The 27,397-nt window shown below is 45.1% G+C and overlaps 3 protein-coding genes across 3 annotated transcripts, besides 8 other annotated features; 2 read left to right on the top strand and 1 right to left on the bottom strand.

The window, feature by feature from the left end:
* Positions 1-225: 225 nt before the first annotated feature.
* On the top strand, positions 226-4,038 carry PVX_087785 (hypothetical protein, conserved; the record flags this gene model as incomplete). Its single annotated transcript, XM_001613367.1, has 1 exon — positions 226-4,038. One exon carries the CDS (start codon positions 226-228, stop codon positions 4,036-4,038), a length of 3,813 nt encoding a protein of 1,270 aa, XP_001613417.1.
* A 661-nt stretch (positions 4,039-4,699) lies between these two features.
* PVX_087780 (hypothetical protein, conserved) lies at positions 4,700-8,665 on the bottom strand (the record flags this gene model as incomplete). The annotated part of the gene is made up of 1 exon (XM_001613366.1): positions 4,700-8,665. One exon carries the CDS (start codon positions 8,663-8,665, stop codon positions 4,700-4,702), a length of 3,966 nt encoding a protein of 1,321 aa, XP_001613416.1.
* A 124-nt stretch (positions 8,666-8,789) lies between these two features.
* Positions 8,790-8,810: a microsatellite.
* A 2,090-nt stretch (positions 8,811-10,900) lies between these two features.
* Positions 10,901-10,937: a microsatellite.
* Positions 10,938-11,306: 369 nt separating this feature from the next.
* Positions 11,307-11,460: a microsatellite.
* A 1,048-nt stretch (positions 11,461-12,508) lies between these two features.
* Positions 12,509-12,545: a microsatellite.
* Positions 12,546-14,064: 1,519 nt separating this feature from the next.
* Positions 14,065-27,075, top strand: PVX_087775 (hypothetical protein; the record flags this gene model as incomplete). Its single annotated transcript, XM_001613365.1, has 8 exons — positions 14,065-14,145; positions 14,525-25,243; positions 25,448-25,544; positions 25,726-25,847; positions 25,988-26,148; positions 26,354-26,488; positions 26,611-26,747; positions 26,966-27,075. 8 exons carry the CDS (start codon positions 14,065-14,067, stop codon positions 27,073-27,075), a joined length of 11,562 nt encoding a protein of 3,853 aa, XP_001613415.1.
* Positions 18,150-18,182: a microsatellite.
* Positions 22,467-22,497: a microsatellite.
* Positions 24,192-24,218: a microsatellite.
* Positions 25,578-25,644: a microsatellite.
* Positions 27,076-27,397: the final 322 nt, after the last annotated feature.

Here is a 27,397-nt window from a genome sequence, read left to right as displayed (position 1 = left end):
AGTGGCCCCCCGCGCATACGTGCACGCACTGATGGGTGTGTAGCCAAAAGTATGAGTGCACACCCACTCGAGCGATCTTCTTCACCCCCCCTGTAAGAGCTAAAACGTTTCAGGGTGTAGAAGGGGTATGCATAGAATTGTCGCGCCACCTCCCTTTGATTACTCTCTGGTTTATTTGCCACTCCAATTTGCTCACTCCCAGACGAATAGGATGAAACGAACAAAATGCAGAAGCTTCTGAGCAAATGCTTAAGTGGCAGCAACTCGGACCATGCAGCCATCGGGGAGGAAGGCCTTTTACAAACCTGTAAGATTGTAATAGGCTTGGGCAACAGCCTGGATGAGGCAAACTGTATGAGCATTGACGAGGTGGACAATGACTTCTTGTGTGGGTTTGACCATTACGCGAAGAAGAACTCGACTGAAGCGATACGAGTGAGCGGGCTGAGCGGCCTGAGTGGAATGAGGGGAAGCACACGGGCGTATCTCTCCAACTTGAATGAATACTGTGAGAACCATTTTAATGAACTGTTTAACATAGCGTATGTAGATTTCCCGCTGTCATTTTACGAAGTCATTTTTTTAAACTTCTTCAGTTCGTTCGCAGAAAAGGGGGGGAGAAAAAAAAGCGAAAAGGTATCATGGGAAGATAACCTATACGTAATGAACAAATTTTACCAAAAAATGAAAACGCAAAAGTATGTCTTGCTTCATAAAGCTAATTCAATTCCTCATAAGAAGAAAAAGAAAAAAAATGCCAATTACAAAAATGGGGATGCATTCCTGTGTAGTGACAACATGATCGCCATAGCGGATGGAGTTTCTTCCATTAAAAATAGCGGAATAAATGTAGGCAATTTTTCAAATGAGCTTTTGAAGAAATGCTTAAATTTGTATCTACACAGGTGTGTAAACAGCGCTTTATTTGAGGAACAAAATCGAGTCGTCTTTGACCAGTACAGCATCAAACATAAAGAAGAGGAAGTGCTCAAGCCGATTGTGTGTAGGAGTGCCTGCTCCTCTAACTTTTTAGGGGCCTCCACACTTTTGCTCTCTTCTGTGGAGAAAGAGAAGCTGCACATTTGCACAATTGGAGATTGCCAAATGTTGATACTGCGATTTAGGGAGAATTGCCTCACAGATAAACGCATCCGAGCGGTGCAGGCCCACATGGGAGGCAGTCAACTTGTGGGAAATTCTTCCAAGCGGGAGAGTGCACTCGCGGACACACTGCAAGATGGCACTTATGCAGATGTGTGTGATGGCCCCCCCGATGAGGAGACTAATGGGGACCCACTGGATGAGATTGGGAAGCGTTTTAAATCGAAGAGGTATAACTCGCCAAAAAGACCCCCCGTTGACACCCCCCCTATGAGCAGAAGCAAAAAGGGTGCTCTCGACCACACCGCGCAGGGGGGTAGATTCAAGCTAAAAGGGCTGTATGAACAGAGGAGGGAACTTTACAAAAAAGACCTCTTTATGGAGGGAAACGGAGGTAAAGCTGCCCCGCACGAGGGGGAATCTCTCACATTATACGTGGAGGAGGAGCTAACCGCAGATATGTGCGAACCGTTTGAAGCGTACTTGGCCGATAAAAATTACAAAATAGGAAATTTAACCTTTGTGGTGAAGGAGGAAGAGGACACCCCCTGTGGAGCTACACCCTCTGACACGACCACAGGGGGCAACTCTAATTTGAAGACGGGGTCTCCCCCAGTACGGAAATATTCTCACACGATTGAGAGCGACTCGCATGAAAGCCAAAACCAACGACTTTCTACAATGAGCACCATGGATGAAAGTGGGTATAGAAATTTGCTGCGCTTTTTTGACCTCGATCGGACGGACATTGCGGACATTGCGGCCATTGACAGGGGGGAGGATGATCCAAGGTGTGTTGAGGAAAGACCCCCTGAGGGGGATCATCCTCTAGCAATAGGAACCGCCATGAATAGAAGCTGGAGCGAAGAAAACAGCCAAAAGTGCCCCCAGATTAACCATTTTAATAACTACCGATTTAGGTGCTACGGCGCGGATAAGAACCCCTTCGATATAATTTACAAGTCAAAAGTGCAGCAACATTATTTTAACTGTCCCTTCCAAATAACGTTCATGCCTGCTACGTTAGGCGGCAGTGTGGAGAGGAAACCGTCCAGTAGGGGCACCCAAACGGTAGGCACAGAGGGATTACACGCAGACAAGTTGGGAGAACACAGTAGGGTTAAAATGAGCACCTACAATGATATCATTTCAAAGTGCATCAGGTACTGCGAATACGCCACCGCTGATGTGAGTAATAATGACATCATTGTGAGTGGAAGCGATGGACTGTTTGATAATCTGTACGACGATGACATTATGGAAATTCTGTTTAATAATTTCTACACAGTTAAGTGCAACGAATTTGTCCAGCTAAAAGAGATTTACAAATTTTATGATGAGTGTAGTGGTGTCTTACGCGAGGTGAAGCGGGCCATTTCGGGAGACTGGCGTAAGGGGAAAAAACCGAAGCGCACATTTTCTGGAGCGATAAATGAATCTTCCTATGTGGATAATCATACGGACCACGGGGAGGAGCTCAAATGGAAAGGCAAACCCAATGCCGGGGGAGGGGAGTCACCCGGTACTCCCCCTTCTGAGGAGAAGCAAGAAGAAGATGACGAAATGGATGAGAAGGGGAAAAATGCAGACCTATCATCAAGAAATATCAATTCCTTTGATCCCTCAGGTGGACGACGAAATAAGGCAAACGCCAGTGAGAGCAACTGGGATGAACAACGGAAGAAAGAAAAGGAACGAAGTTACTTCTTCAGCAAAAAGTATAAGAGCAACATAAGCACAGCTATGCTTCGGTTGAAATTTCCCTCTAAAATTAAGAGCATGTTTTCGATGAGGGCCAAGGGAGGAAGAAGTGGAAAGGGGAGGGCCAAAAGCGAAATGGGCGAATCAGAGCGAGGGGAAAACCTCCCAAAGGCGCACAAAAGTATAAACGAAGAGCAACACCATGGAAGGGGGCCAAATCAAAATTTATATGAAGCTAAAATGGGTGCATATAACCCCTTTGTTCAGAAAAAACAAAATTACGGCGAAGATAGCAGCAGTTATTCTGCACATTCCGGGGGGTCTTTAAAAAAGGGTGACCATTTGGGGAGCCCCTCTGCAAGTGACGCATATTCAGATGACCTCAAGTTGGACAGCGAAGGTAACTCCAGAGGGGTGTGCAATTCCAGTGTGCAGCAAAAGACACATGGGCTCAAAGGGGTAGGGAATTTTGCCAACCGTAGGGGTGACGATTGCGGGTTTGCCAACGGGCAGGCTGACTGGCCTGGGAGTGCACTCCAACGGGGGGCGCGCCAAAGGACAACGGAAATAATCGCAAACGATCGGGCAATCCCCCTGAGGAGGGAAAAAACGAACGGCACGGATAAGTGGATAACAGAGCAGAGTACACTGCCTGGGAATTCAGAGCACGATAGCTATCGCACGAGCGGTGTAAGAAGCGGGGGAGGGGGGGGGAAAAAAAAAAAAAAAATTATTGTGCAAGGCAAAATAAAATGCGTCACTTTTGCATACGAACCAACCGATTTTGTCCTCTTCGACGAAAGGAACAGCATTTACTTAAACACGAAGAAGGCGTGCGACGAGATTGTGCAGCTGTCCAGCATTTTAGCCAACCAGGAGATGAACAAAACGTTGCTGAGGAAGAGGAGGAAGAAGTACAACGCGCAGAGGGCTAATATGAATGGCAAAGGAAAAGAAAGCGGTCCTGACAAGGCACACATGTGTGATGCGTTGGGGAAAATTAAAAACGGTAAGCTGCCTTCCGGGAAGGCCCCTTCCACCCTCTACGAAAAAGAAACGCACTTATTTGATAAAGTTAACTACGACGATATACAATCAAATAAGTCGAGCGAAAAAATAATTTTAACCCCCATATCGGAGTTCATCTTTGATAAGTACAAAAAATACTTCAACATGGGGAAACCGGACGATATAACGGTCGTGCTTTCCGTCGTGAAGGAGAACAGGTACAGTTAGCGGGGGGGAAAAAAAGAAAATAAACATTTATTTTGCTTCCTACACATTTGTTTTGCTTCCTGCACATTTGTTTTGCTGCCTGCACATTTGTTTTGCTGCCTGCACATTTGTTTTGCTTCCTACATATTTGTTTTTCTTCCTACACATTTGTTTGGCAACTTTTCACCCCTACGTTGCATTTCCCTGTTTTTGTGTTTTTCTTCCCATGCGGTATGTGCTGCACGCGGAAAAGGCAACTTTTTAAAAAGTGGCACATTCGCGAAAGTGAGCAAGGGTGGCGAAACGCACCCTCAGGCGTCCGCATTAGTGCGAAGTGAAGAAGGTTGAGGGGGGGTTATGTCAACGAAACAAGGTTAGGGCACGTAAAAAAGGGAAAAGGGGCGGGAAGACGGGAAAAGCGAAGGGCGAGGAAAGCAGGGCGGTGAGGAAAGCAGGGGGTGAGGAAAGCAGAGGGTGAGGAAAGCAGGGGGGTCAGGAAAGAAGAGTATGTTCATCAAACGTTGCAGGGTGCATTCCAACAATTAAAAAAAAAAAAAAGGCTAAGAGGGGGGGGAAACCTGGTTAAAAAAAGGGGGTGCAACAAATGGGCGCGACAAATCTGCTCCACGAATGGGAACCCCCGCCCCCAGGACACACAACGCACTTCCCACACGCAGACGAATCAAACGCCGTCCAAATGCAAATAGTTGAGTGAGGCGAAGAAGGGGTAGTAATAATTCTCGTGCGTTAAAATGCTTTGAAAAATTGTGTTATAAAATGTCAGCACGTTCAAATGGTTGGCAAGTTTGGGGGCCTTCCCAGATGTACCCCCTTTGGGACATGCCCAATTTGCTAACTTAATGTGAAAGGGGGTATCTGCAAAGGTGCTGTCTCCCTTTTTAAAATTATACTTCCGTTCAAAGTCCAATTCGTAGTTATTCACTGCAGATAAATTCGTAACTAAGTATCTGTGGATAAGCGAATATCTTTTTTGGTAGAGGACGTAGGGGTCAAAGGGGTCTTCTTCCCTTCTCTTCGGTTTTAACTCCCACGTTCTTTTGAGAAAACTATTTACCACCATTTCTATGTGCTTCTCAAAGTGCACCAGAAGGAGGAATAACAAATGATCTATTTGTTTATACTCCGTGTGGGTACCTCTTACCCATTCGTTCACTCCCAAGTACTTCATAACGTAGGAGAAGAAGGAGATAAAGTAGCCGTCTAGAAATTTATATATGAGCACTTTTCGGAAGAGGAAACTTTCCTCTTCGTTGTTTACACGTATCTGCATTAACCATGTGTACCTTTCATTGTGGTAGCTCTTCGCATCTGTGTCTTTCCCCCTGACGTAATTCTCTATCTCTTTATCGCTCATTTGGTTATTCCAAATGGGGGCGTTTTCTTCACTCCTAATTTTTATTTTATACAAATTGTTCACCATTACTCTTTCTCTTTTTAGTGGCGGTGCGTGGTGAACATCGTCCGGTCGCTCCCCTGTGTGGAAAACTTCATCTTGCCGCTCCTCCGCGTGGGTGTCTCCCTCCGGCTTGTCGATGCTCGCCCACGTGCTGCTTCCATTAGCCCCGCTATGCAACTTTCGCGGACGGTGCGGCACATCTGCGTAGTGTGCGTCATCCGCGTAGTGTAATCCATCTACGTAGTGTGATCCATCTGCATAGTGTGACCCATCGGCGCAGTGTAACCCATCTGCGCTGTGTGAACCACACGCGCCGGGCACACTCTTGACTGCTGGTCTGTCACCACACGGGATGGTCGCTTCCCCCCCGCAAGAACCCACCCCTCGCGCAATATCACGGTGGTGACGTAGTAGGGGGTGCCTCATTTTGAACCTCCTCGTTAAGGCGTGGTTGAAGAGGGTGTACGGCGTGACGATGGGGCCCCGTTTGTGCAGCCCCCTGTCCTTCGAATAGTTGTAAAAGTATCTAGCGTAGTTCAATTTGCGTAATGAGGAAGCACCACGGGTTGGCTTTTCGGACTTTTCTTTTTCTTCCCCATGTGGGTTGTCTTTTTTGCTCAATTTGTTTGGGCCCCTACGTGGGTTGCATCGGGGGGTCCTCTTCACAAAACGATTGCTACGCGGGGGCACTGCTGGATGAAGGGCTGCTTCCTTTGAGCTTAGCATTTTCTTCGATGCGTTCCCCAACTGGGCAGACTTCCTACATTTTGCCGATTTGCGCTCACGTGCCGACTTACCCCTTGGCAGAATTTCCGAGTGGTAAAACTTGCACAGCACGGAGAGGGAAATCAGTGAAAGGGTCCAAAGGAGAACCTGGTTGAGTACTTCCTCCAGGAGGGGCTCCTCCACCCTGTGCAGGTAAATTCGCAGTGCGTTTTCATCACACGGGTGAAACATGCTTATTCTCTGCTCCACATTTTTGTGGTTGGTCCGGAAGTTTTGGTTTATTAGTACCTCCTTCCTTTTTACTAACAGCAAAATCATGTTATTGTAAAAAAAGAAGGAAAGCGCGATGGAGATTTTGACAAACAGGTGAATTTTGTCGTGCGGGCGGTTTTCCAGATCGGCAAAGTGGTTGACGAAGAAGGACAACAGGGCGAATAGGTGCCTGAAAAAGTCGTTGGCAATAAAATGGTTCCTTTGGTGGCGGCTGTTGCGGCTGTTGCGGCTGCTTTGGTGGCCGCTCCTTTTGCCGCCCCTCTTGCAACTCCCCTGCGTGTCCCCTTTGCCCCCTTTTCCCCCTTCTCCCTCACAAAAGTAACTTTTCACCTTATTTATGTAGAGCTTCTTAAAAGGGGCCCTGCCATTTTTGCGCAAAAAGATATCGGCGTACATCTGTATGAGGAAGTGGTCAATGTGAAAGAACACGCACGCGTCTACGAAGTGTCCTAAAAATTTTGCAAATTTTTTTTTTTTTAAAAAAGTATTTTCCTCCCTGACTAATGTCGAGCTGATTTTCTCTCCATCCCCTAAATCGATTGTATCAAAAATGTTTAAACTTGTTCTTGGCTTTTCCAAAAGGGTGCTCACACCACTCGGTTCTACGTTGACATGTTTGCACTTTTCGCATTTCCGTTCGGGGGGTCTGCCCCCCCTTGGCCTCTTATTCGAATGTGCGCCTTCCTTTCCCTTTTGTAATTTTCTTTTGTTTACCAAGTTATACCCATTGGCCTCAGATTCCTTGGACATTGTTAAGCAGTACAAATCGTTAATATCTACTGCGAAGGAAAAGGGGTCATGGATTCTCTTCAGCACGACAATTTTGTTGTCCTTCTCTTTGCACCTCTTTCCTTTCACAATGCCGACGTGAAAAAGTAAATATTTTTCAATTTTTTTTTTCATTTCATTTGTACAGATGTGGTTTACCCTCTGATTTGTTTTTTCGCTACAGTGGGTTGCGCCCCTTTTGGTGCTCCTACGGGAGAGGTACTTTTCTAAGTCTCTCCTTTTTGTGGTGCAGGTGCTCACAGGAGTGGCTTCAACACAGTGAGGGGTAGAAGCTTCCCATTTTTTGTACCCCCCTTGGAGATGCCCCACCGATAACTCATTTTTATGATTCATCATAATTTGAAATAAAATTTTATGAGAATTTTTTATCTTTATAAATGGCATGACGTGCTCAAAATTGAGAAAGAAAAATTCTACGTGGTACACATTTTTTATTAAAAAGAGGATATCCGAAATGTTGAAAATCCTTAACTTCAAGTCGTCAATTTCTTGTGCATATTTTTTGTTATAAATATTTTTATTGTTGTATAACCCAACGTAGTAAAACTTCTTTGTTAGAAAAATGGAGTAAAACAGTAGCAGTATATGCCCAAAATGTATTTTGTCGAAGGTTCCTGCGAAGAGGCCTATATCGCTTGTGTGCAAGTTTTTTCCTATGGCCCTTTTTATTTTCTCCTTCTTTATTTTTATGCTTTTTCTCCGGTGCGTTTTTGTGGTGGTGGTACCTCCGCGCTGGGGTTGTTTCGCACTGGGGGGGTTTTCCCCTTTTGGTGAGTTATCCCCTTTTCGAGAATTTTTTCCGCTTAGCCCCCCCCTTGTGCCCACCTCTACCACATCCCGACCGTACACCCTCTCGTAGGGGAGGGTTAAGGCCCTATTGGGGCCGTTCAGCACGACGACGGGGCAGTAGAACCGCCTCAACCGGCGCGCATCTCTCCTGGAGAGAAACTCCTCATAATAATTCATAAAGCAAAAGTTCTGGTGATAGACAAAGGTGTAAAGTTTGTGCAAATCTGACACGGGCAAGACTACACGCACGGACGTTTCTAACTTCTCTTCGTAAATCTTCTCCACAATGTACTTCAAGTAGTAAAAGCTGGACATTTTAAGAATACATTTTGAGCTAACAAATTTGACAAATAAGTAGATATTTTTAACTCTCCTTTTTATGCTGATGATATATTTAATTAGCCATTTTATGTTTCGTTGGACCCTTTTGAAAAACTTATTTTCTGTGGTTCGCCTTAAGTTTGCGCTGTTACTGACTAGGCTGAGGTTGCAATTTTGGAGGGGTTTATACAGATACGCGCTAACATTGAAATTGTGCAAATGGCTGTTTTTTTCGTGCCAGTCGACTCTCCTTCCGCGCCTTTTGGTGTAGGTAACAAAGTTGTAATCTTCAAATATTAGGAACCCATTTTCGTACGATGTGTTCTTCCCCATTTTGGCTGAACAGATGGGAGTGCATGCCCATGCTCATAGGATGGTATGCATAGGTAACACTAAACGGGGGGTAAACTGCGCAGTCTTATTTTTGAGAGCAGCTAACATGTATACTTATTTGCTTATGTAATTGCGTATATTCCTCATATCTGGGGGAGGGGGGAAGTGGAAGGCTTTTTCTATACACGGGAGTTCTCACGCCAGCGCGAGGAGCATCCCCTTTTCTCAGTTTTTTTTTTTGAATGCCTTCCTTTAAAGTGATTGAGTTTTGCGTTTAACTTTGTTTCTCGTGATTCTTCGCCAATTTGTTTGGCTAACGCTTTAAATTTTAAGCGCAATTTTGATCATAATATTGAGCACATTTTTGGGCGCAATTGTAATTTTTCTTTTCTTCTTTTTTTCTTTTCTCTTTTTTTCTTTTTTTCCTCCTTTTTTATTTTTTATTTTTTTGAGGAATCCATGTTGAAGGTGAGAAGAAAAACAAAGGGGAATTGGATCGAGGGGGGAGAGAGGAAAAAGAAACTACGCGAGATTACATCATACTCTACAGCAACAGTGTAAAAAATTATTCACAAATTGGTTGACACATCTGGGAGGGGCATACATAAATATGTTCAGCCTACGAGCCATGCACAAGGCTATACTTTACCGCGCGTTTACACTTTTTTTTTTTTGCAGCAGGATCAATCGTTTGGGGGGGGAGTGAAAAAGAAAAATGCAATATAAAGGCATGCTCTAAAATGTACAACACGTGCATACACACGTGCGTGTTGTAAACTTTTTATCGCTCAGGTTAACGCTTTTCCTATTTTGACAGCACCTCCGCGGTGCGTAATTTCGCAGTAATGTGCCTGAACAGGCGTTTGCTATAATGCGGGGTGACACTCGCGCAGTCAAATGGCACGCGGGGGGGAAATATACCACGAAGGGAGGTTGTCAAAGTGTCCTATTAAAATGCCCTGCCAAAATGTCCTATCAAAATGTCCTATCAAAATGCCCTGCCAAAATACACTTCTGGAAACGTGCAGAGTAAGCGCAACTACCGAACAGCAACGCTAGTCGCGCGATAATTGAGGAATGTCGACAGCCAAATGAAAAAAACTTCCCCTGAAGCGGCGCAATTTTCCTCAAAAGGCAGTCGCAAAACGGAGGTAACACAAACGCATAGCGGGAGTGTATAGCAAGTGCATGTCGCGTACATCACAGCCACAATTTTCCACCCACCAAATCAACGCAAACGAGGCAAATGAGTTTTTCAAAAAAGGTGAAAAAAAGTCACAGGGAAGTTGTGTGACGACGAAAATGGATGCAAATCGCCTGAACGGCAAGGTGAAAATGGGAAAAAAAAAAAAAAAAAAAAATTAGACAATATTGAGTGGCATATTTGCATGAACTTCAAACAGAGCGTAAAATTATTTTTAGCTGTTTCGACATGCTCCCCATTTGGTGATAGAACACACGCCACGTAAATGCGCCAAGGGTAACTCGCACTTCTGCTTCACAAAATGTAAGGTTAAACTGCGTAAAAGGCGTAAAGTAATATACAGTGCTTTTATTACGCATACGTAGGGAAAAATTTCAGGGAGGTGCCTACCTGCGTAGGCATATCTTTTTTTTGTGCGTACTTCTTAAATTGTAGTAGAATTTGTAGCACATTGTGTTTGCAAAAACTCCACGCACTTTCACTCCCATGTGGACAAACACACATACGTATACACATGCACAAGTGTTTCCTTTCACTTGTGCATGAAGAAAATCTGTGCGATACCATTTGTCCAAGCGTTTCCATGTTCCATTTGTTTTCAAATGGGGAAGTGATCATATAAGGGAGACCACTCTTTATGCTCATAGCAGAAATGGAAAGGTAGCGTTGTGGGATGGGGGGGAAAATCAAACATTTACTTTTCTTTTTTTTTCTCGTTCGTAAGGCGTAAAAAAAAAAAAAAATGCACAGTAGAAGGGATGGAAAACGTTTTACTCATCCTTTGGACTTGTAAAACATGGAAAAATTCCGCGAGGAACACAACAATTCTTATTAATATTTCTGTTAGCAGGCAGATCCATTCTCATGGTTATCCGTAGCCCCTTTGTAACTTTCCATCGTTTTATTTTAAAAGAAGGAGAAACAGCCAAAACGTTTTCGTACAATGTACACGCGCATGTGTGTGAAGTGTACCAAATGAATATGCCTTCATTTTTTTTTATAAACGCGAGGGACAACAAAGCATACGGTTTGCTTCCTCCAAATGGGTTTTTTTTGCTGAGGAAGCATGTGAAACTGCTAGGAGTGACTAAATTTTAGTAACCATGTTTTCAAATGTAAAGGCGTAAAATGGAAAAGGCCAAGACGTCACATTTCATTTGCGTATAAGAGGTTGTAAAAGTTGCTCATTCGGGGGGCTACTTTATCGTCACATATAAATGGAACGACGCATTGCAGCTACTTCGCGCTGCTTTCTAACTTTAAACGTTCCTCGTTGTGGCAGTGCGCAGTGGAAAACCCATATGCGTTACATTGCGCGTAACTTGTTTCGTTAACCACTCCGCTATCCTTTGCATTTTTGCGCGTTTCACACGGTATAACTATACGCAGGGGCAGCGGAGAAACAGCGCAGGTGAGTCCTTATCCTTCTGCTCATTTCAGGGGCGCATTCGGCAGTCATACTGTGCACCGTTGCTTCCTTTTGGATTGCCCCCCATATGGATAAGCACATAGTGACATTTTTCACACAACTGCCTATGCACACATGTATCAGATAGGACGCGCATTGTGTGCTAAGAGTGGCAGCAAACTTAGCAATTTTGTTGAGCATTTATACGTGGGATTTGCTTACTTTACAACGTGTGCCATTATCATTACACAGCGTTATAGCCGTATAGGAAAGGGTTAACCTTCGGGGGAAATATTTTTTCCCCCTGTTCATACCATACGAAGTGATCATACACTTTTTGTGAGGCTTCATCTGAAGCATTTAATCTGTGGAGTTCTTAAAGGTAAAATAAACATTGCGCTGGTAAGACCTGCTCCAAAAATGCAGGCGTTCTTTCTTTGGTGTAATATAATGCGTTGGCCTAATTCGTTTGGAATGCAAAATATGGCCACTCAGGGAGGTGAGCATATGTACAAACGTTTGTATACCTATTGTGCGTGCCATTATGTATACGCCATGTGGAATTTCGAATGTTTTAAATTGTGCCAAATAAAATTATGCGCAGTTTGCAGTTAATGCAAAAAAATTATAGGTTTTTTTTTTCCCTTGTATGATGCGCCATAAACGGTGTTTTATTATTTTATAGAACGGAGGTACTGCTCGTAATTTTTTGAAGCGGCATATTTTTCTGGGGGAAATGCGAATGTTGGAACGGAACATGTGAGGAGTCCTTCGGCGTTTTCTTTCCACCCCTTGGCGTAGCCGTAATAAATGCGCGGCGAGTATTGGCGCGTCCGCGAATACGTATGTACATATGTATACATATACATGTACATACTTATACATGCGCGCATATGCGTGTATCATTATTGCTTGCTTTTTTTTCCTGCTTTGGTAATTTTACGTCGTACCTCGGGTGGCCCTCCACCCCGTGTTTCCACAGACACTGCAGCTTTCATACAAGCTGCGATCACTTGCGAGCATTTGCAGTAAGATAGGTGTATGCCGCGGGAATTATTTTTCCAGAATACGTCAGCCATAAGTGAAAGCTGCGCATGAGCATATGGAAAATTTCCCGCTTCATAAAAATATATTTTCTCTTGTATTGCCCACCTTGCTGTCACATGCGCATACATACGGGGGAATATGTACGTAATGTACGTTTCGGCCTTCGCGCGAGCATACAAGCGCATACGAGGGCATACGTATGCAAACGTTATGTAAGTACAAATATATATATGCATAAATGTATATAAATGTATATATATGTATGCATATGTATATAAATGTATGTATATGTATGTATATGTATATATGCGCATATATATTATATATATATATTTATGTACATACGTATGCACGTAATACACGCGTTATTACGTTCATACTCACGCGCGTAATGCTTGGCGTACTTCACTATTTTTGCCGCGCGTACAAGGGACCCCTCACCCTTTGTACACTGCAAAGTTGGGGGAATGATGATCAGAAAAAAAAAAAAGAAAAAAGGGGGAAACAAAAAAGTTAGCGAAGGGGAACAAAAAAGATAGCGAAAGGGAAACCAAAAAGTTAGCGGAAGGAAAACAAAAAAGTTTGCGAAAGGAAAAAAAAACGTTAGCGAAGGAAAACCTCACATTCGCGAAGCAAAACATCACGTTCGCGATAACGAAAAAGCAAAGGCGCAGAAAATCCGCAATTTGTCATGTTATAAAATTTTCCTGCGTTTTTTTCCTGCAAACGGGAAAAATAACGCATAAAGCGTAAATAAGTGTTTAAGTTTCATTTCTTTCATATGAAAGTTGTGCTGTGATTACATTTTCATTTTAATGATGAGTAAACTTATGTACATAGCAGAGCAACTGTTTTCTTGAACGCTCATTTTTTTCTTGTTTAAAATTTGCGTCATCCCGGGCACGAATCGCCCTGCAGCGTTCGCACTGGGACCATCCCTTTGCCGCTTTTGCTTATCGGCGTTCGCAGTGTAGCATTCGCCTTGTAGCATTAGCCGTGTACCATTCGCACTGTACCATTTGCAGTGTACCATTCGCCGGGTAGCATATTCACCTTGTAGCGAGCACCAGCCCAGGCACGTGCACCCAGCTACAGGCACCCAATCACGCTCACCAAGTCACACTCACCCTGCCATGCGTGCCCTGCTACGCATGCCCAGCTGAACCGAACCAGCTATCATCACCCAAGAACTACCCCCACACGTCATGTGATCCACTGCCCCTTTGAAAGAATGAAATATTTTTTTATTTCACCCCTTTTGAACCCTTCATACACATTTTTTTCTGTTCATCCCGGGCACACATGCGTGCGAACACACGCAAGTACACCACCCTTTGTGTATGCTCGCTAACGTCTCGTGGTGCCCCCGGCGTCATACATGTTAGCGCGTTCGCCAAGTGTATACATATGCATACATATATGTATATATATACATATTTTAATTTTACAAAAGTGTATTTTCCTTTTAAGTGTGAATAAAAAAATCTCGTTAATGCTACACCAAGGCGCAAGCATTACGCAGTTGCCCTTTTTGCGTTTCCTTGCGCAGCACTGTGTACAGAGATTTACCATCGCGTCGAGTAGCTTCTCCTTTGAATAGCTGCTCCCTCGCTTCGTACACATCAGCAGCGCACATCTGTCCGCTGCCTTTTAAGGAAGCGCAAGCTAACGCCTTTTCTTCACGAAGAGAGGGGAGGAGAAGACACTCAGCCATGCAACCTTCAGATGTAAAAAGCCACAATGAAAAAATATTTAGTTTATGAAAATATGCATCATTCGTATATCCTGAATAGTATAAAAAATGGAGAAGAATCGGAAAAGGTATATTCTGCGCAGCGTGTGCGAGCCTACTTGAAGACAAACTTCACTTTTTTTTCCATCACTGTTTGTTATACTTTTTGCAACTGCGCAGAGGCAGATCTGTGCATGTCTGCACATGCTATGCCTGCGTAAATATAAAACTGAAAAAATGCCGCAATGACGTTTTTGAGTGAAGAAAAAGGCATTTGTGTGTGTATGCTATACAGTGGAATGCCTGTAGCATCTGTCGCGCGTTTCCTCACATGTGTTTGTTTTTTTTGAGCTTGTTATTTCGCGCCGTTGCCACATCGAGGCGAAGGTCCATTTGGAGCCACACTCTTCACTGCTCACTGTTCTCCCTTCATTGCTCACTTTTTTTTTTTTTTTCCCACCTTCACAGCTAGCTGCCCTGAACGACTTTTACGAACAGCTGAACCTGTCCGCAGATGGCGGGTTGTCCGTTTCCCAGATGGAAGAATACATCAACGTGCTGATCCACGTGATAAATAAGCCCCACTTGAATTACAACAATGCGTATGGAAGGAACAGCAACAGTGGTAATCATGGGAGTGGCAAAAGTGGCAGTAAGAAGAAGGCCAAGGGGGTGGGCAGCGCCAAAAGCATCGGCGCGGAGAAAATTAAGGACACGGTGGATAGCGGGCTGAACAGCTTTTTTAAGATCATACAGGAACGTATAGGGGTGTATGCGTCCGATTTTGATGAAGAGGAGGACGACGAGGAGGAAGTGGAAGATGAGGAGGAAGCGGAAGATGAGGAGAAAGTGGAGGATGATGAGGAGGAAGACGAGGATGATGAAGAGGAGGACGACAATGAGGATGATGAGGAGGAGGACGACAATGAGGATGATGAGGAGGAGGACGACAATGAGGATGATGAGGATGAGGATTATGACGAGGAGGTGGACGACGTTGGCGAGGCGGACGAAGCGGGCGGCGATGACGGAGCCGACGATGACGGAGGAGGCAGCGAATTCGCCCCGAGCGATGGCAATACGAGGGGGAAAAAGAAGAAGAAGCGGAAAGACGTAGCCAAAGGGGAGAAGCGCAAGGGAGGCAACAAAAGCAACAGCGAAGGTGCGAACAAGCGGGCGAGTGGACGCGCCAATAAGCGAGCCAGCAAACGAGCCAGTCAACGCACCAACCACCGATTAAACCAACGCAGTAACAAACGAGCCAACCGGGAGAAGACTAAAGGTACGAAGAAGGCCCTGCAAGGTGCCAAGCAAAAGGGGGAAGAAACAAAAAAGAAGACACCCATCAAAGGAGTGAAAAAAGAAATTATAATAAACTCGGAAGATGAAAGCATTGACTTCTTCTCCTACTCGAGCAATTCGAGCGACTCATCCAGTCTGTCTAGTGAATCAAGTGCCACAGACGAAAACGAAAAGAATTTTCTCAACGATGCATGCGCAATAGATGTAAAATATATTAACATAATTTATACAGCCACGTGCTGTATATACACCATTCTGGATATTTATCCCCAAACGATCAGATACGTAATTAACAACAAGGACGGGGTGAACATCCTAAATAGGAAACTGAACGATATTGAATACATAGATGTAGCGGAAGTGATTTTAAAAATCTTCGAAAAATTAGTAGAGAAAGATCCTATGCTTATTTTGAAAAAGAAAAGTATAAAATACATGTTGATGCATATTGACTTTTACAATGTTAACATTCAGAAAAAAATTTTCTTCTGCATCATCCAGATGATTAATAATATTAACAAACATAGGCACATAACGAAATATATAACTCCCTACTGTTCCATTTTTACAAATTTTTTTCACTTCCATTATATTCATATACTAAATATTATTTGCACCCTGTGGAGGTCTCTACTTGATAAAATGATTACCGTTCGATTGGAGGAAGAGAACAAGCTGAGGAGGAAAGCCAGACGGTCCGTCACTGATAGCAGTGGAGGCGCAAAAGGGGGAGGATCCCCTGCGTGTAGAAAAGATTCCAAGGAAGCTTCTTACCTGAGTAAGCTGATGGAGAAGACTGATAAGAGGAAGAAAAAAAAACATGAGAAGGAGGAGGGTGCCTCTGGAGCAAAGGGAAAAGGCAAACTGAAGGGGGCAACAGCTTCCTCCCTTTTGAAGAGCGGAAGGGTGAAGAAACAAACGGGAGATTCTCCACACGAAGGGGAAGTGATCGAAATATCGGATGAAGAACATATGAGCGACTTTCACAAGAAAAGAAGCAACGACACTGGGGATGACACCAACTGTGAGCACCGCGGAGGAGCAAAGTCCAACAAGGAGGTGAAAAAGAAGAGGGAAAGCTCAACTAATAAGAAGAGCAAGAAGAAGCCAAAAGGTTGCATAAAAGAAGAAGCGGATGAAGGTGAGGAGGCCGACGAAGGTGGGGAAATTCCCCAGGTTGTCGAAGTTGGAGAGGTGGAAGAGGTACAAATGGTGGAGAAAGAGGGAGAGAGAGAAAAGAGGAGCAAGTTAAAAAAAGAGGGGAACCTCACCAGGTGTGAGTACGATAGAAGGGGGAGCGACCCGAAGGACAGCAGCAATAAGGGTCAAGACAGAAGTAGGAGAGGCGCCAAGAGGGAGCAGATAAAGGACGAAGAGGTGTACATTTTGGATGACCAATTATCTGATAGCACTAATTGCAAAAATAGCAAGTCGAATGAGAACGTCACTTTTTTGAGTTCCTTTTTGAGAGACCCCGACCCTGGTAGGAGGTCAACGGGGAGAGGTTCGAAGAAGCCGACGAGGGAAACTGCCACTCATGGGGTAGAAGGAGCCCCTCAATTGGAAGGCACATTCCCGGGTAAGGACGAAACGAAGAAGTCCACCCACGTGTACCACCAGAACAAACTGCTTCAGCATATGATCCACCTGAACAGCAACGAAAGCACCCACGTTAAGCTCTGCGCGGAGATCGAAAGCATATACAGCATTAACATTCGAAATAATATTATAAAGCTGCTGATAGAGTGCCAAATTGAGGATAATTTATACGCCTTTATGGAGACCTTTTACATCATTTCCATCCTGGTGCACTACAGCGATAAGATACTGGAGGATTTCTGTAACAGCGAATTCCTCAGCAAGTTTAGCGAGCTTTTTCAAAATGAGAAATACCAGAGTAATAACTTTTTAACCCTGTACCTTTTGTTTACGCTTTATTCCTTTCTTCCCATGTGCACGTTCAACGGGTTGGTGATTTATGACTACGACATGGGGACGAACCTAAGTGGCGAGGCGTCCTTCGGTCAGGGGAAACCCCAAGAGGGTGACGCGGAGGAGGGCAAGAATAGCGGCATTGGTGGAACGAACAACTTTGAGACGGATTCGAGTGACGATGAATTTTTTCCCCCAGATAGCTCCCTAACTGCACACATGCCGCATACCTTTCCTGTGGACGTGAAGAAGCATAAGCTAGACTTTTACAGGAACCATTTTAACCACCTGGTAACCCTAATAAAGGTGATCATACCGAGTGTCTACAGAATACACGCGGAGACCGTCTATTTTGACATCAAATATTTGTGTGTAGTGATCACTTTGTCGGTTTTCATTTCGCTGTATAAAATATCGTTGACTTTGGGTGATGGTAAGGAGTTTCTTAGCTGCCTGGAGTACCTCTTCTCATACCACAAGGAAACGTGTGCCTTCATTAGGAACCTCGTTCTGAGCAACCTCTCCGAATCCTCAGTCATTAGTGGCATTATCATGTGTAGAATTGTGGAGCATTTTGCAGCAATGATGGGGACCAACTCGGTGTTCTCCCCTGTGGAGGGCGAGGGGGAGAAGGGGAAAAGTGCACCCTGTGCTAATAGCTACGGTTATGCGATTTGTGAAGGGCCTACCCAGATGGTGCCCTCTTTATGCTACGGCCAAGGCCCCCACCTGCACGTGCTAACCAGCATTATTAGCAAAATACTGCAAAAGAAAATGGACGAAATGTATCCTTCCAATGGGAGTAGCTACTTATCTCAAAGCAAAGAAATATACAACATTATGTTTTGCTATTTTTACGAGATGTACAAGAAGGGGAAAATCAGCGGTGGCGCTGTTGAAAAGGGCGGCTACGAAAAGGGCAACTTCCTCTTTTTCAATTGGGAAAGAGAAATGAAGAATATATCCCTCGAATTTGAAGTAATTTTTTTGAACTACCAAAATGTGAAGTTATCCAAAGAGAAGAACAAAATGGAGAATGGCGGCCAACCCATACGTTTAAGTCACCTGATTGTTGATGAGCGAACGTGCTACAATGGCATCGTTTTGAGTTACTGCTATTTGCTTAACCTGTTTGGTCACCTATCCTCCATGGGGGAAGACGCCGCCATCTATTTCTACCAGTACAATGTGGCGAAGCGTCTGTATTTTTTTTTGTTCCAAAAGTTGTTTTATCAAGATGGGCGGAGTAAAATGGGGAAGAAGGGGAAGGACGACTTGCGCTTTAGGGATAGCTCCCTCCCGTGTGGCGACATCAACAGGAGAAACGTTCTAAATGTGCTAAAAAGCATCGACAGAAATGTTAGGCTGTATATCTTTTTATACGCCCTGCTGTTTAGCAACCATAAAAATAGGGGCGAAATGGTGCAGGGGTTATTTTTGAACAGCGTGAAAACGTTGTATGGGATGTTTTACCAACTGGGGGGGGACCAAGTGATCGACGAGATTGACGAGGCGCAACTGGCCCAAATGAAGGCAGTAGTGACGGATGTTTTCGACTCCTACCACTACTACCTCATTATGAATAACCTCTCCTTTGCCAAGTGTTCTCTCCTCATTCGGTTGACCAGGGAGTGCCTAAATGTGTATGACAATTTGCCCATCTACTTTTTCAAAGAGAGCAGGAACGCGCCAAAAAGCAGCAACAGTAGGAGCTACGGTGCCGCGAAAAAAGAGGAGGCGGGAATGATACCTTTGGAAAAGCCCGACTTTTTTTATCCCCGGGGAAGTAGTAACGTGGATTCCTGGGCACAACACTATGATGATTTCCCCTCGCTAAAAAGCGACACCCTGAATTCGCTCTTTATCCCCAAGTGCAGGAAGAACAACAATGAGGCTCTTATTAAATCTATCAAGCAGAGAAGGAAGAAGGGGAAAGACGAGGACACCGTTGGGGTGAGTGGCAAATGTAGCTCTGCCGAATTTGCTGACCAGAAGAAGAAGAAAAGTGCGGATTCGTCACACTGCAAGGAGGGCACAGTAGGGGATGCGGCTGCCGAGGGGGGGAGCGGCGAGCTGGAGAAGGAGAAGCAGAAGGAGAGAGAGCAGGACCAGGGGGAGGTCGATTTTGACGTGAGTTGCGAAAAGATGCGGATAATAAAGAACATCCGGAGGGAGTTCCAGATGGGTGAAAGGGGCGAAGCGGGTGCGGCGGATGAGGCGGACGACGCAAATGATGCACACAACACAGGTAAGGCGCGCCGCGCGCGAGAGGCAAGCCGGGGCAACCCCGTCATCCCCATCATCGACGTCCTAAAGGAGATCTCCAAAGAAGTGCAAATCATACGGGAAAGGAAGCCTGGCGAGGCGAAGCACCAAAGAGTGGGCGTCGCCGACCATGGTGAGAACAGCGCAGCGGCGGGAGAAGCAGAAGCGGAAGCAGTAGCAGAAGGAATGATGGACAGGGCCTCCTCCATATTTAGCGACAAGGCAAATAAGGAAAAGAAAAAAAAAAACAACAAATTGAACGAAAGCAAGAAGGGGCATAATAGCCTGTTTGATTACTTCACCGGAAGCAATTACAAACACTTTGACTACATTCCGAAGGATTCATTTTACGAAAATTTATTTTATGATAATAACGACAGCTCATCGGGTGATAAGAAGAAAAACAAGAGCATATATAACAACTATAACTGTCACTTCCCTGTGCATTTGAGGAGAAACGGTCTCTACGTGGACAACGTGTCGATTTTTAGTTCCCTCAGTGAAGGCTTGCCCATCTCGATGTGCGCGGAGAAGATGAATCTCGGCGTGCCAGAAGCGAGCACAGAAAGTGAGGCAAACGAGGTTGCGGCGCTGAACGAGTTAACCTCTCAGGGGGGGCAACACCCATCTGAAAGCAAATCTACCAAGGATGATGCTGCAAACCCCACGAGGGACAACATACCGGTGGAAGTTACAAACGATCCGGCGAAGCAGATCAGTGCAAACGGCGGAGGTGGAAGCTCAAAGTTGCAAAGAAGCCCCAGAGGTGTTATCCCCAACAGAAATGCGTACACCAAGGATATCACCCACAGACTGCTCTTCTTCGGAAGGAACTACCAAGATAAGCCGAAGAACCTGCATGCAACCTTCAACATATTTGATTCGCTTAATAAGATAGAAAATTATATAAAGAAAAATCTAAACAAGAGTAGTAAAAACGCCTATGCGAAATACTACTCGAAGGAGGAAGACCTGGTCATCCTGTCGGTTAACGGCGTCGATGTGCATAACGATTCCTGCCTCTCCGAGTATTTAATAAAGCTAAACGATTTATACTACATGAATAGAAATTCAGCTTGCCTTAATGAAGAGAATATTTTTTACAACACAGATAATTTCTACGTGTACAATGATATTGTAGAGTTACTTCCTACACATTATGGGCAGATGAAAAGTCAAATCAGGTACCTGTGGAATGGGCATGGAGGGGATGGATGTTCCGCTTCGGAGAACTTTTCCCCTGGGGGGTGCCTCTACACAGGTGATGGTTATCCCCCCTACTTTGGCAACAACAGTAGCAGCAGTCATAGTATAAATTTCAAGGTGATTAAGAAGAGGAAGCAGAATGAACCTGTGTGCTTGAATTTTTTGGCCGATGAGTTTAGCGGTAAGGGCAATATACACATTGTTTCGAAGAAGAAGAAAACGAACAACAGTGCAGCTGAGCTGAGTGAGGAAACGAGGAGGAAGTTGTGCGAAAGGAGGGCAAGCCAGGCCGACCTCCACAGCTACGTAGATCCCATTACCTTTAGGAAAATCAAAGCCAGCATTGAAACGCCGTTAAACTGTAGAATAGTTAGCGAGAAGTTTAATTTTTTCAACATTTCCTTCGACTTGGTTAAGAATTTGTACAGCGCGGATGATATGCAAGATTGCGCAAGAAACACGGAGGGCACAGAAAACGGGGGATTGGGGGAGCCCCCCAAAAGGAGCTTCTTCCGCATGCTGAGAGGGGACCCTGCTGAGCACGCCAAGAGGAGGGAACAATTGACGAGCGAAGCGCAGGAGGACGGTTCGGAGTCGAGGGATAAGTCAAGCAATTATGCAAGCGGTGGCGTAACTGCTGGGGTGAATAGCGTGGACCTCACCGATGGGCAGTACTACGAAGATGAGTATGACGCGGAGCGGATGATGTCATACGAGAGGCAGCCCTCGGAGGGGGAAGAGAAACCGTCCTTCTTGATAGACTACCTGAAGGAGCACTACCGAAAGAAGGAGTTGAATATCTTCCTATCGCAGAGAAATTGCGTGGAGAGCGATTCGATGTACCTCTCGAGTTTTTTAAAAACCGAAATGAGGAAGGTGACCGAGCTGGTTTTCTTGGACGACCACTACATTAATAAGGACGTGATGCTGAGCACGCATCTGCACAACATTCACTTTTTGGTACACAATTGGGAGGATGACCTGAAGGAGAGTAGTGAATCGAGAAGGGAAAGCCTCGTTGATAAAATTGACCGAAACAGGGAGAGGGAGAGGTCCCTATATGTGAAGCACCGCAGGGGTGGTGGAGCTACCAACCCGGACGGCATAATGAAGGGGCACGCAAATGAGAGTAACCACCAGAAAGATGCCATCCCGAATGAGGAGGAGCAGTACCTCCTATTTAATTACATGCCCATGTACAGCGAAATTGTGAGAAGAGACGAAGTTTCCACCCGTTCGACGGCAAAGGGTTGTGGATCTCGAAGGGAGGATCGATTTGCCCGTAGAATGAGTAGCCATTCAGGCCAAGCAGCGAAGGGAAAGTCCAGACAAGCAGAAAAAGAAGATAAAGATATTTTCCTACAGAACATTTACAATTTTATGTTCTTCAAGTTTCTCTACCTCCTGTGCAGGCATTTTAACATGTGTGACATTCCATCGCTGCTGACCTTTTACGTGAATAACAAGACGGGGGAGAATTCCATGCTCAAAGTGCACGACGCCGCGTTACGTGGCAACAGTATGCTGAACGAGGAAACGATAAAGGAGGTTAGCAGCCTGATGGGGGAAACCCTAGAAAAGGCAACCGAAGGGGGAGACCCCCCCCCCGTGGTGGGCATAGAAGGTATAAAGAAAAAGTGCTTCATCCTGAACAGCATTAACAACAAGGTGATGTACTACCTGAATAACCCCCTCTTCCTATTCAGTGAAAAGATCCCCTCATGGGTGTATAAAATTTTTTACCTGTTCAATTTTGTGGTGGACATTGATATAAGGCTATTATTTTTTGAGGTAGTTTATTTTGGAAATTATAGAGGCTTATACAATTACAAACAGAAGATAAAAGAAGTGGTGGAAAAGTTCAACGACAAAATAAGCTTCGGTAATAGGTCCCTAACGGAGGAGCACCTACTCTCCGTCTGTGCCAATTATACCTACAATTGTGAAAAAAAAAAATTGTTCAATTTTTTGACAGATAATACAGCTTTGACTTTGCCAAGGACGAAGATTAAATTGCATAGAAATAAGATGGTGGATTCTTCCTTCCGTATTTTTAACCATATACATTTTATCAATTCGAATTTTATCACTCCTTCTTATTTGGATATTGAGTTTTTTAATGAGGAGGGCACAGGGTTGGGTCCTTCTCTAGAATTCTACAATGAAGTGATAGAGGAATTGAAGAAGGAAAAACTGAAGCTGTTCAAATTGGAGGACACTTACTTGTTTCCCCTTTCTTACAAAATTGACCTGAACAATTTTGACTTTAATTTGTTGAGGAAGCCTAAAAGTTCGGAGCTGTTGGGACTGAACAGCGGTTCCAGCAGCGCAAGCCACATGAGCGGGGGTGCCCACAGTGGAGGGAACAATTACTACGCGTACGCCAGTCACCTTGGCAGCATCAGTGGTAATGTAAACAGTAGCGGTGTGAACAGCGGCAGCGTGAACGGTGGCAAGACGTACCATTTGCAGAATGCCAACCCAAGTCACTCTTCGTCGTCACCGCTGAACAAGCGCATCAACGTGATTAGCGACGGGGCCAATGGAAGCAGCTACCACTCGGTGAACAGCCTAATCAACCATTTTCTCTACTCCATGAATTCGAACGTTTTTGCCGGTGAAGGTAACAGCCTGGGGAAGTACGAAGATTTGTCAGAAATGGAATTCCTGGGCAATAAATTGAAGTATAATAAAAAGGGGAAGAAGCACTCTGAGCATATTAAAAAGGGAGGTAAAAAAAATGAGACCAAGAAAAAGAGTGCTGCCACAGGGGGGGATGCAACCAACGTGGGCAGTGCTAGCGGCACCTCCAGGAGGAACAAGAAAAAAAATGAACAGGAAAAAGCCCCAAGTGAGGGCAACAAAAAGGGGGACGACCAGCTATTCACCGACAGTGACGTAGCAAAAGGAAAAAACGAACAGAAGAATAAGAAGAATAAGAAGAAGAAGAAAACCAAGTACATCGACAACGCGGATGAAGCAGCGGAGGAGGGAGAGGATGACGAGGTGGATGATGACGAGGAGGAAGACGATGTGGAGGAGGATACCCTTGGGGATAACAACCCCTGTGGTGAGAGCCACCGCAGCGATAAGGCTGACTCAAGTGCGAAGAAATCCACCCCCGCAACGAGCAGCGCTTGCTCGTACAAAAAGAACACCACGTTTGACGTCAGAATGGAGAGCATAATTAAATTGGGCGAAGAGGAATATATTAACTCTGAGAAAAATAAAAAGAAAAGGATTCGGTGTTACGTAGGTTCTAGTGAGAAGCAGGAGGAGGAGAGTAAGAAGAAGAGTCTCATGAGTGAGAGGAAGGCGGTGGATGCCAAGGCGGTGGAAAGCCCAGAAAGCGTGCAGACGAAGCAGGCGCGGGAGGACGCCGCGGAGGAGGTAAGCCAGGGCGTTGAGAGAATTGCCCCCCGCGCGGATAGGCTGAGTAGCCCATCCGAGACGGATAAAGACCCGCAACGTGCCGCCGCCCAATCGGAGGAAGAAAAGAAGTCCGATTCGGCAGAGGAGACGGAAAATACAGGGAAGAACAATTTGAAGAAAAAGAAAACGGATAGGGGGGTGGGCAGCAAGAACCACCCTGCGTCCAAATTTAGCGAAATAAAAGATTCGCCAGTTGGAAGGGCACCAAACAAATCGACGAGCGTGTCCGATGTAGCGAGCAGCTCGAGAAACGTAAGCAACGTGTCGGTGAAGGAGGAGAAAGCTGAGAGGCCCTGCTGCAAGTTATTGGACAAGGGGGTAGAAGGTAAGGAAGACGGGGCGAAGAAAAGCAAAAGTGATAAACAGAATAAGCAGGAGGATACCAAAGTTGTAAAAAGCGAAGAGAGCAAAAAGAAGTATCTCCTCTCGCAGGAAGTTCAACAGGAGGTCACTGACAACGAGAAAAAGGAGACCACCGAAATGGAGAACAAAAATGTGCACGTCAAACGGTATAAGCTATTTACGAAAGATTTCGAGCAGCATTTTATGAAGGAGGAAAATGATATGGAAGTAAGGAGACAGCAAGAGGCACGAAGAAAAATGAACCTAAACGATGAAGCGAATTTGTCGCGCTCCGTAACGCAAAATATTATCAGTTCACTTATAAACGAAATGGAGAGCAAATCGTCCTTGCAGGGGGTCAGTTTAAAGGCATCCAATGAGGCGAATGAGAAGGTCAAGGGGGACGCCGCTCAAAACAAGGGTAATAACGATGAGTCAAGCAAACCGATCGCCAACAATGCAAGCAAAAAGTTGAGTGAAAATTTTCAAAAGAAATTGCAAGAGAAGGGCAGAAAGAAGGTGACCAGTATTGAACAGGACACTCTGGAGAACAGACTCTTCAAGTACTTCAAATTGTTGGGTCAGTTGTGTGCAAAAATTTTAACAGACAATAGGAACGTAAATGTAAATCTGCACCCCCTTTTTTGGTACCTCGTTATGAACAACTCCGGTTATGTCAACATCTCCAAGTTTCAGCACTATCAAGCGGTAATGCGGAGAGGCGCGCCGGGAGGGTGTCTTCCCCGTGCAAGAAGAGATTCACCTTCACTTGTGTGATCATTCGTGTGATCACCCGTGTGTACATACACGTTTGAGGGGAACTTAGTGAACGCCTCTTCAAGTTATGCTATTCAGTTGGCATGTTTATATCTTTTTTTTTTTCATTTTTTTTTTTTTTCCCACCCCGCGCAGATCGACCGAGTCAACATGAACAGCATAAATAAACTGCTGGAGTACCGAAAGGAGAACAAAAATGTTGAGGATTTGCTGCTCGATTTTACCCTCTTAGGTAATTGGCCATTCGCATTCGGGGGAGAGGGCGGCGAAGTGAACTGGCGCCTCCCCCGTACGCAGTACTATGTGCTTTTTTGCGCGCTGTGCCCTGTGTACCACGTATGCCTCGTATGTTTGGGCATGCCCCGCCCGATGATATGTACGTATGCACACGATTGTTCTTTCCCATCTTACAGGGAGCGACCCGCCCGTTGAGCTAATCCCGAACGGAGCCAACATTGCAGTGAACAATGAAAACCTGAACCTGTTCATAAATAAAACCATCGAGTATTCGCTGTACGAGGGGATAAAGTTTCAGGTAAAGTCGAGCGCCCGCTGAGCAGTCACGTGTGTAATGGGCGTGTGTAATATGCGTGTGTACACACTCGTGTGCGCATGTTCGTGTGCATCGCTTTGCGCGACCCGCTTCACATGCGTGTACCGCTCTCCCCCCCGCAGATATGGGCCTTCCGCTTCGGCTTCAGCACGATCGCCCCCCTCCTGTGCACAAACATCTTCGACGAAGAGGAAATTTGCGAGTACCTGTTCGGCAGCAATATCGAGAATGACGAGCACTGGACGAAGCTGCACCTGTCGACGTATATTAAGCCGGACCATGGGTAAGGGGCAAAAAAAAACCAAAAAAAATGGGGCAAAAAAATGGAGCAAAAAAATGAAGCAAAAAAACAAAGGAACATGCGTGATTACCCCCCGTGTGTGCATTTGCATTTGCATTTGTTCCGCGTGCGTGTGTGTTATCCACCCATATTTGTGAACACACGAGATTCGCTTTGCTCATCCTTTCCCCCCTCCCCTCCTTGCCAGGTACACGAACGATTCTGTCACGTTTATCACCCTGATCGAAATATTGTCGGAGTTCAACAAAGAAGAGAGAAAACTGTTTGTTAAGTTTTGCACCGGAACGTCCGCCTTGCCGAATAAAGGATTTGCAGCTTTGAAGTGAGTAACGCGAGTGGCGCGTTGGGTTTTTTTGTTCTGGCGGTGATATGCGCAGCACATGTTGCCCCGCCACATGCCGCTTTGCGCTTCTCTGATGTGCCGCCCCTTCCCCCCCTTCGCAGGCCGCTAATGAAAGTTGTGAAAAAGGAGGACAATAACGATTTGCCCAGTGTGATGACCTGCACCAACTACCTAAAAATCCCCGATTATAAAAATAAAGAAAAGCTCAGGAACAGATTGTTGTACGCCATTAATGAAGGTGAGCATATCATTGGATCATTTGGGGGTGCCTTATTGCCCCCACTGTGCGTGTGTGTATGCGTTTGCATTGTACGTGTAAACGTGTGTGCATACGTGTATGCGTGCATGTGAGCCTGCGTACTGCTACTACTACTACGAGCACTCTCCCCCACATTGCTAAATTATTTTGTTTAATTTTTTCCCCCCCTCTCCCCGCGCTTTTTCGCAATAGGCCAGAAGATCTTTTCCTTATCGTAGTTGCGTACAACCAGAGCGGAGTTCCCAATGCGGGGTGTTCACCATATGGAGTGCCAACCATATGGAGTGCCAACCATATGGAGTGCTAACCATATGAAGTGCTAACCACATGGCGCATTTTGCAAAATATGGTGGTTCAAAGTAGCAACCCTGAATGGCATTTTGCCTTAGCCTCCTTCGTGACCGCTTATTTTGCTACCCATATGGGAAAATAGTAAGCTTCTCAGAAATTTGCAATTTTTGTAAGGCCATACAAGTACGCAGATTTTTTTTTTTTTTTTGTGTGTGCGTGTACGACACGTGTTGTATGCCCTGTGTGAATTTTTTTTTTTTTTCTTTTTTCACTACTGCACGCATTGCGCGCATATGTGTGTGTACTTGGCCCAGTATGCCGTCCACAACCATTCCATT

Source organism: Plasmodium vivax, chromosome 1 (genome assembly GCF_000002415.2).
Source record: "Plasmodium vivax chromosome 1, whole genome shotgun sequence".
Lineage (NCBI taxonomy): Eukaryota > Apicomplexa > Aconoidasida > Haemosporida > Plasmodiidae > Plasmodium > Plasmodium vivax.
This window is presented reverse-complemented; position numbering and strand designations above follow the sequence as displayed.